We start from the raw sequence: 10,163 nt of genomic DNA, 5'->3' as shown, positions 1-10,163 counted from the left end.
AGTAGAATGAGTGCCCAAGGCACATGCATGCTGATTAGGCTGGGTCTGGAACACAGGACAAGGCTTTATTTGTATAGAAGGTATATTAGCTACTTACTGCTGCATCACAAATCACCCTAAAACTTAGTCAAAATAAGAGTCATCATTTATTCTCTTTAGCAATTTCTTCTGGTCAGGAACCTGTGAGAGCCTTGGCTGGGCAGTTCAGGCTCAAGGTCTTTCATGAGATGCAGCCATCTGAAGGGTTGCCTGGGACTGGAGGATCCACTTCTAGGTGGCTCACTTCTGGCTGGAAAAGAGCCTCTCTACAGGGCTGTTCGAGTGTCTGTAGGACATGACTGCTGTCTTTCCCCATAGGGAGCAATCCAAGGGACCAAGACAGTAGTAGCAACATTCTGTATGATCCAGGCCTGCAAGCCACGCATCATCACCTTGGCCATATTCTACAGTTAATACATGCCGGCCCGGTTTCAGTGCCAGCTCTGTCCGTCTGCCAGATGTACTATTTTGAACCAGCACCAAAATTCTGAGTCTCCGTTCCCTCATTTATAATATAAAAATAACAATTTCCTTTTGGGGCCGTTTTCAACATAAACCAGTATAACAATATCAAGGTTTGTTCAGTACAATGAGCTGCCCCACAATGCACATTAGTTAGAAGTGATTTCGCTTCCTTAAGGAGCCTGTCTCTATTCGCCTCATTCTTGCCAAGTTTTAACTCCAAACATCCCTTTTTTTCACCCCTGGGGAGACAAATCAGTCGTCAGTCCCTGCCCAACCACCTGCTGATCCTAACCCGGATCCGAGATAGGACTATCTAGAGGCGGAACTCTAGTTCCAGGGATGACCGTGGTGCCCGGAATGCATTGGGAAAAGGACCGGAAGTGGCTCCGGGGCTCTTTTCCGATCACTGAGGGCCACGGCAGACACCGGGCGGCACGTTCCCGGGACCCTGTGGCGGACTCGCGGCTGCAGCGTGGGGACGCCTTGAAAGCAGAGCAGCGGGGCGCAGGAAAGAAGAGCGGGGCAAGCCCTCCCCGGCCACTCTATGCCTGGTTGGAGGCTGCTGGCTCAGGCCGGCGCCCAGGTGCTGGGCTGCCGCGCGGGCGGCCTGGGTGCTGCCCGGGGCTCGGCAAACGGGTGGGTGGGCTAGAGACAGGGTGTGGGGTTGTGGTCCCTGCAAACCACAGACCTGGAACAGTGACATGGCCCAGTGCGGAGGGGTCTGCCCAGGGTGGAGGAGGAAGGGGCGCAGTACCAGAACGCAGGCACAGAGGGGTAAGGAGCGTTACTCCAGGGAAGTGCCCATTAAAGGAGTGAAGGGGTGATTTTTTGTTTTTAACGTTTATGAGCCAGCGACTGGTAGAGAGCATTACCAGCAGCAATAATATCTACCAATTAGTGGGCGTTTTCTATGTATTGAATGCTTTGTTAGGTATATTAGGCGCCTTAGCTCGTGTAGCCTCACGAGATATAATTGCTATTGTTACTCGTTTCACAGACACTGTCATTATTCCGTACTGTCATGATTGCAGTTTGCAGGTAAAACGAAAACTTGGGGAAATAACTTACCCAAGGTCACTCAGCTAATTAGTGTAAAATTGGGACTCTAACCTGGATGTACCTGACTACAAAAGGTGGATAGGTGACAGAAAGCCTTACTTCATTTCTGACCCTCCGTGCAAGAATTACATACCTCCTTCCCGACACAAGGTCTTCCTTGGTGTGTTCACGTGCTCAGAGATCATGTCTTTTATGGATTTCTGAGCCTAGGCCTTGTCATTGCTGGGAAGAGGTGAGCTTATCAGAGATCAGCATCCCACATTCTGCCACCTCCACTGGATGTAAACGATTAAGTACACATACAAATGGGTCAGCTGTTCCTGTGTCTAGGTGGGACATCTCTGTTAGAAATTGGTTTATTCCAGAGGAGAAGATGAAGACCTTTTACAAAGTGTGAACCCCATTATTATCATAAGGAATGTCAGGAAAAAAACTTGCACAGATACCAAATCCTTTCCTAAGGCCCAGACTACACTTTCCAACTCATGTGACCTCTCTTCCCCACATTAAATGGGGGAACTTTTTATATTGTGATTTCTTTTATAATTTTTATTTTTACAGAACGGACATCTGGCTTTTGGTTAGAAGTCTCCATGGCAGGAGTGGTACTTGGTGGGATGAGCATCTTTCTGAGGAAAATGTCCCATTTGTTAAGCAGTTGGTCTCTGATGAAAATAAAGCCCAGTTAGCAAGTAAACTGTGTCCTTTGAAAGATGAGCCATGGCCTCTACATCCTTGGGAACCAGGTAGTTATTTTATATTTGATGGTTTCTCATTTCCTAGTTACTGTGTGGCTGGAACATTCAAAATCATAGTGACTGCTTGATGAATGTATCACCTCTTGAATTTACTTTTCGTGTCCTAAGTGTGTCTGTTTCATTGTGGTTTGGTTTGCAAGGTTATTTCTAGCATGCTGGTCTACTATTAGCAAATGTCTGATGGTAATCAAGACCTCCTCAAGACGCTGTTTTTAGGTGAAAGGAAAATCATTCTGCATATGTTTTATTTCCTTCAGATTAAAAAAAATTATATAAAATAAATCAGGGAAGAAAAGCTGGAGGAGTATGATCTAAACTACACTGTGTCACACAGATGTTTTCAGTTGGAATGTTCTAGCACTCCAGGTTTGCCAAGCATAACTCCAGAATCAGCTCCTTGTGCTTAGTAGAGTAGTAAACCCATGTGTAGCCAGACCAAAAATAAGGCCTGTCCTTATTTGAGGTTGAGAGTGGTCTTTGGTTGGGGTTTATTGTGACAGTTGAATTATATAGTGATCAGAAATTCTAGGGACACCTGGGTGGCTCAGTCAGTTGAGCATCTGCCTTCAGCTCAGGTGATGATCCCAGAGTCCTGGGATCGAGTCCCGAATCCAGCTCCTTGCTCAACGGGCAGCCTGCTTCTCCCTCTGCCTGCCACTCCCCTTGCCTGCCGCTCCCCCTGCTTATGCACTCTCACTCTCTCTGACAAATAAATAAAATCTTTAAAAAAAAAAAGTTCATAGTGGAGCAACTTTACTAACTTAGGCAAGAAATCTAAGTGGCATGGTGGAGGCTGACATATTTTAGCAACTTGACCACTTGTGTCATCCCTTAACGCCAGCTAAGTTCTTAGAATTTGAGTAGATGTTTTCTAATTAATGACATTAGATATGACTTGATACTAGGAAAGCAAAGCATAAGGATGGATTTATCATGTCCTCTATTAATACCATTGTTTTAAAACCAGAATATATCAGTTTACCTATTTTCTTTATTTTATAGTTACCATATATTTATTCATTATACAGAGATTTCTTAAGTAACAGTGTGTTACCCAGCCATGGTTGAAGTCACTTACATCTCTGAGGAATAGTAGTGTTTTAATCTATGAATATATTAGCATGTTTCTTAACTGTCTGTCGCTCATATTGAAACCACAGTGTAGAAATACTGTTGCTTCATGTTGGCGAATGTTGAAAAAGTTTGTAATAACACTGATTTGTTTTTAATTACCAGGTTCCTCTAGAGTAGGCCTTATCGCACTGAAGCTGGGTATGATGCCTTTATGGACCAAAGATGGTCAGAAGCATGTGGTTACATTACTTCAGGTAAGAAAGAAGCAGAGGATGTAACAGATCAGTATGTGTGCAAGATCTATTTGTGCAAACCTGCATGGACGGTATTTGTATCCTGAAATACATGACTGATGAAGAATGGGCTAATGTCAAGCATAAATGCTATTAAAGAACTTTACTTCTGTTTCAGTGAATGTTTCACTCTTGCCTGAGTGGTGGCCTTCTTGATACTGGCATAAGGATAACTACAACCATGAATAAAAAAAAAAGATTGTAACCTAGCTTCTCACAGCTGTACGAGTTGAATTTGTAATTGGAAAAAAATCTTAGTCCCATCTTATTTTCGTTCTTTCAACTCAAAAATAAAATTTTGATCTCTTTGCTAACTTAGAATGTAACATTCTTGTCTGGGGAAGCAGCATTTTGTTGTCTGAGATAAGACAAACTAGTGGTTAAGAATGTGGTCCCTGAGAACAGAATATCTGACTTTAGATCTTGTTTCTGCCACTTCCTAGCTATGTTCCTTGGAACATTCTGCCTCTGCAAAAGATATAATTGTATTTGGTAAAAGATATAGTTATTAGCTACCTCAAAGGTTTTTGTGAGGGTTGCACAAGGTAATAAACGTCAAACACTTATATAACAGTGTTAAATGTCCAATATACATTGACTGCTGTTGTCTTTATGATTATTATTAGAGAAAGATTACTGAGAGAGTTAGGAGACCATCATTCCCCAAATCAGTTTGGACACCTGAGTTCATCTTTGGGGCCTAGTCTTAGACAAGTGATTAGACAGATGTTAGTGATTGAAATGAGAGTTCATGCACATAGACCCAGGGGGCCTACAAGCCTTAGGATATTTTTATTAACTCTGAATGATCAAAGAGAAGATTACAGTTTCTAAAACTCTAATGAATTTAGGGAGCTTTCAGGAATGACTGGTGGAATTGTGCATTGGTACAACCACTTCAGAAAACAATTTAGCATAATTATGTGGTAAAGTTGAGATAGGTGAATCTTGTAGTCTTAGCAGTTCCACTCCTGAGTGTTAATAGAAAACTTGGACTTTATTACTTTACGACAATGTTTATAGCAGTATTGTTCTTAATACTCCAAAACTGGAAATAACCCAAATGTCCAATAGCCGAACGGATAAATAAGTCGTGGTATTCATGTAATGGAATGCTGGATAGCAATGAAAATGAACAGAAGAGAGTTACACACAGCAATATGGATGAAACTTAGAAATATAAACAAGTGAAAGAAGCAAAACATGGAAAAGTACATACAATCTGATTCTGTTTATACAAAGTCTAAAGCAGGCAACAATAAACTACATGCTTTCAAAGGTAGCAACTGTAAGGAAAAGTAAGTAAATGATTACCATGTGTCAAGAATAGTACTTATTTCTAGGCCAGTGCTTCTCAAACTTTAGCAAGCCTTAATCACCTAGAAGGTTTATAAAACAAGGAGATTCTGATTCATTTGGTCTGGGCTGGGGCATGAGGATCAGCATTTTCACCAAGTTCCCAGGTGATGTTGATGCTGCTTGTTTGAAGACCACACTTTGAGAACCACTGCTCTAGGGGTTAAAAAAAGGTGGGGAGGGAAATTACTAGAAAGAGACAGGCTTTGTGGATTCTACTTCTTGACCCCGGTTGGTGGTGAATGCTTATTTTCTTCGTAAATACTCATTCTGTTGTATATTTATGTTTTAGGCACTTTTCTATGTGTGTTGTCTGTATGCTCTGTCTGTGCTTGACATTTTTTTTTTAAAGTTTACTTCTATATTTTAAGATTGTGGTTGGTGTTAGAGGAATGATGAGATAACTAGGGAATTCCTAATTGTCCTATGGCTTCAGTGTGACTGGTATGATATGTTAAAGTGTATCTTAGCACATACTTAGTTTTTTTTATATTTGTTTCCTTAGGTACAAGACTGTCATGTTCTAAAATATACTCCAAAGGAAAACCATAATGGAAAAATGGCAGCCCTAACTGTAGGAGGAAAAACTGTATCACGTTTCCATGTAAGGATGTGTTTTCATTCTTTAGAAGAGTACATTTCATTAGTTTCAGATCTGAGTTCTTTAGGTTTTGAGGCTATTCCATAGTCACAAATTTGTGTTTATCCATGAGGTAAATTATGGATTTGAGGGAAGGCAGTCTAGTGAAGCCATTGAGCCCAGGATTCTGAGAGAATTTGAGTTTGTTCCAGTACCTCTCCTCAGTATTTGGAACAAGTAACTTTACCCTCTAAGCTGAAGTATTTGCCCACTGTACAATGGGGATAAAAATACTACTTACCTAAGAGGTTTGTTACCAGGATTAATAGGATTTTTCATATGTGCCTAGCATGTCACAGACACTTAGTAGATGGTAGCTATTTTGTCATTTATGTTTAATTTCTCATTTTTTTCTAAGTTGTCTCAATACCTGACACCAACAGCATGTGGGGATTAATTTGTATATATTAGAAAGAACTTTCTTTGTGTGTGCAATTTTTTTAATCTGAAATCATCACTGTAAATATGAGAATACAGTACAGTATATCATACAATCAGTAAGTTGTTTTTGTTTTCACTGTTATACACTGTGTATAGCGACAAGGAACGGGAAGTTTTGGAGGAAAGACGTGTGTGAGGTGTTTACAGAAAATTCAGGTGGAGTTGTCCTATAAATAGTGGGATATACCGATCAGTGAGTTCAAGGTGGTTAAAATCACTGGAGTCCTATAGTTTGATAGGACTAGAAGCCATTTAGGCCAGTCTCCTAAGTGTTAGAGAAGTTAGCTACTTTGCATATTATGGTAGTCTAGTCTATATATATTTTAGTCTGCTATTAATTCTTGACAGTTTATTGCCTAATAATTTTAGGGTTTAAATAGTTTCACAATAATGAAAAGCACAGTGAGGTATTAATGAAAACTTTAAAAAAATGTCAGATTTTTTCAAATGTTTGAATTTTTTAAATGTGTAAATACATGCTAGTCTTCATGTGAATAATTCTTTGATTTGATAGGTGCCTGTTTTCTCATTGATTGTACTTCTGTGCTTTTGTTTTGTTTAGCACAATCATCTTTATTTTCATTACCAGTTTTGTAAATACATGACTTTATTGCCTTGATATTTGTAAATCAAACATGATGTTGGGATAATCCATTCTTGCACCAACAGATCTGTAAACATTACTTCCCAGAACTATGAGAAAGTGGAAAAACAAGTGGATGTGGGGTCAGAAGAGCTGAGTTCTAATTCTGACTTCTCCCATTAGCTCCCTTCACTCCACTTTTTTTAAATATCCATTTTCTTACACATAAAAACAGGGAATTCGACTTGATGGTTGCTAAATCCTCTTTTAGTTCTAAAAGTCTCCATTGGTTCTCCAATATCTTAGTTCTCAAGAAAAAAACAAAAGTTCCCCCACAAAATGTATTTGGCCGCTCAATTTATTCTATTTTACTTAGTGAGGAAAATGTCCTACAGAGTTTATTAATACTAATAATTAAAATATTTCAGAAATGGGGAGCCTGGGTGTTTCAATTGCTAAGTGTCTGCCTTTGGCTCAGGTCATGATCCCAGGGTTCTGAGATGAAGCCCCAAGTCTGGCTTCCTGCTTAGTGGGAGCCCCTCTCTCTGCTTGTGCACCCTTTCTCTCTCTCTCTCTCAAATAAATCTTTAAAAAAATTTCAGAAATAATAGTACTTTCGTACTTGAGACTGTGGTCTACATATTTTAAGCTTTATTCTCTTTAGTGAATATACCGCACAGCAAGATGATTTGGATGCCTTATTATGTTGTGGTGGATTTCCACCCACTTACTTACACACATTTTTTTATTTACTTCTCTGGTATGGAAAGCACTACAAGGGTCTTTCCTGTTCTTTAAGATATACATTTTCTGGGGGTGCCTGTGTGGCGCAGTTGGTTAAGCAACCGACTCTTCGTTTTGGCTCAGGTCCTGATCCCAGGGTTGTGGGATTGAGCCCCCCGTCAGGCTCTGCCCTCAGCGCGGAGTCTGCTTAAGATTCTCTCTGCCCCTCTCCCCTGTGCATGCGCGTGCGCGCACTCTCTCTTTCTAAAATAAATAAATAAATCTTTAAGAAAAAAAGAAGATAAGTTTTCTAGATCCAGAGGACGTGTATTACAATATTAAGAAAAAACTTTGTCTTTGAATGACCTTTCTTCAGAATTAGATATGAAAATGAAGTTTTAGAGTTCTTCATAAGTAAAGAATTTTGGTTCAGAAAGGAAAAAGATTTTCAAAACTAAAAATATGCAAACTTCCTCTTGCATATTGTAACCCTCACAGAAACTGCAAGTAGATTGGTTATAGAAAGTTTTAAAAACAAATAGACCTGGGTGCCTGGGTGGCTCAGTCGTTAAGTGTCTGCCTTCGGCTCAGGTCATGATCCCAGGGTCCTGGGATCGAGCCCTGCATCGGGCTCCCCGCTCAGCGGGAAGACTGCTTCTCGCTCTCCCTCTCCCCCTGCTCATGTTCCCTCTCTCGCTGTGTTTCTCTCTGTCAAATAAATAAATAAAATCTTAAAAAAAGAAAAAAACAACAAATAGACCTATGCATATAAAATATCAAATAGTTAAGTATTCTAAAATGAATTGACTGAATCAGTTTTATTTATAATAGGGCTAAAACTGTTTTGTTTACCCTGTAAAGAATTTAGGCCTCCCAGAAATTAGACTGTTTTGCTTTTGCTATTTTTGTAACTTATTATAAATAAAAACATAGGAAGTTAAGTGGCCTTAAAAGTTGATTAAATCAATTCATCTTAGGAGCGAGAAGCATTTTCATTGTGAGAAGGATAATTGCAGAGAACTTAGAAGAGGGAGAAAATAAATGCAGCCTCATAGATGGGATTATCCAAGTGTGACACTGCTGTCTTTTAAATTGCCTTTTGAAATCATTTATTTGGAAGTTAAAAAAAAAAAAAACTTACACTGCTGCTGCTTTCAACTCAACTTGAGCATTTGGATTTTCTCATGATTGATACCTAATTAGTTTTATGATATTTTGATTTTTAAAAGAAAAAATTAAAGTATTCAATTATATAGTGAAATTGGAATATAATCAAGAGTATGTATTACCTTTTATGTCTCAGTCTGTAGTTACTTAGATCAAGATGTTTATCTTAGCTATGTTGTGTTTCTGAAAAAGTAAAAGTTTTTTCTTAGAAGCTTCCTCACATACTTAGAAACTGATATTAATAAAAGAATATGCTTCTAAAATCATCAGGTGGAATATGTGAATGTCAAAAATAAATTTTAAAGTCTGTTCTAAAATGTAATAAATTTAAATCTGATACATCAGGGAAATAATTGCAAGGAGGCACATTTTTAAATGAGAACTTATGTGTTTGCTTTTAATGTGAAGGAGGTGTGCATGGTTGAAGATGAAAATAGGGGCCTAGGGACACCTGGGTGGCTCAGTCGGTTAAGCATCTACTTTTGGCTCAAGTCATTGATCCCAGGACCTGCGTCAGGCTCCTTGCTCAGCGGGGAGTCTGCTTCCCCCTCTTCCGCTGCCCTCCAGCCTACTCGTGCTCTCTCTCTCTCTCTTCTCTAACAAGTAAATAAAGTCTTTTAAAAAAAGAAAAGGAAAGTAGGGGCCTTGATAAGGGTGGTGTTGAATATCAGTGTTAGATTTCAGCATGTGGGAGGCAAAACTATAGGGAATGACTAGGATGAACTTACGTTATCACTCTTGGAGGAAAGGAGGAAAGGATAGCTTCTTGAGGGAACACCGTAAGGTACAAAGCAACCTTTTGTGGGCATCCAGAGCAGAGCTTCTCAGCATCTGTTGCATGGGTCCACTGGAGGGCCCCAAGGACATTCCCAGGGCTTGTGGGCTGATCCAGAAATTAACATTCGATGCTTACAGGCCAGGGCCACCCAATTTCATGTTGACCAAAGGCAGCCTTCTCAGTAAGTTACAAAGTGGCACTAACAGTTTATATTTTAAACTGAAATCATCAAGTAACTGAAGATTGCTACATATTCATATAATCTATAATTAAGACTGGCTGTGCAGATACTCCATTGGATTGGGGGCAGTGATGCTTGGTTATCAGTACATCATCAGCATCGTCTTAAGTTGGTTAGGGTCTTTCAATTGCTGCTGTTCTTGCTTTTTTTACTACAAATTACTCTTGGTTTGGTTTCATAGTAGTTTAGTTTCTTGAAGATTTGTTCTTCCTCAGAATAAGATCTTTATTTTAGGCCTACAATTTTTTAATAACTAGACTTGAAGATAACATTGCAAACACAGTAATGTTATGTGCCAAGAACTGATGCAGCAGCAAGAGTGGAAAGGTGTAGTGACTTGGAGAGGCAAACCAGGACTTCACACCCAGATGGATGTCTGTCCTCCATCTCTTGTGTCTTCACCATTCATTTAGCTCACTTCTGCAGTGTATGACTTGCCACTGTGCTTAGCTCTAAAGTTGTAGACACAGGTGAATAAAACAGTTCGCCATCCAGGTGCTCCAGCAGGCAGGCAAACATTCGTGTAAGTTGATAAGTGTAAAGTAA

The 10,163-nt window shown here is 39.7% G+C and overlaps 1 protein-coding gene across 1 annotated transcript in view; it reads left to right on the top strand.

The window, feature by feature from the left end:
• The first annotated feature begins 879 nt into the window (after nucleotides 1–879).
• The window catches only part of MRPL3 (mitochondrial ribosomal protein L3), a 38,363-nt gene continuing 29,079 nt past the window's right edge, over nucleotides 880–10,163 (top strand). Inside the window, exons 1-4 of the mRNA XM_027587069.2 lie at nucleotides 880–1,140; nucleotides 2,125–2,309; nucleotides 3,558–3,649; nucleotides 5,550–5,648. Coding sequence (XP_027442870.2) covers nucleotides 1,049–1,140; nucleotides 2,125–2,309; nucleotides 3,558–3,649; nucleotides 5,550–5,648 — 468 coding nt within the window. The 5' untranslated portion in view covers nucleotides 880–1,048. The remainder of the gene's footprint in view (nucleotides 1,141–2,124; nucleotides 2,310–3,557; nucleotides 3,650–5,549; nucleotides 5,649–10,163) is intronic.

The sequence above is a fragment of the Zalophus californianus genome, chromosome 1 (assembly GCF_009762305.2).
Source record: "Zalophus californianus isolate mZalCal1 chromosome 1, mZalCal1.pri.v2, whole genome shotgun sequence".
Classification (NCBI taxonomy): Eukaryota; Metazoa; Chordata; class Mammalia; order Carnivora; family Otariidae; genus Zalophus; species Zalophus californianus.
Note: the sequence above shows the minus strand (reverse complement) of the source record. Positions and strands in the feature narration are given on the sequence as shown.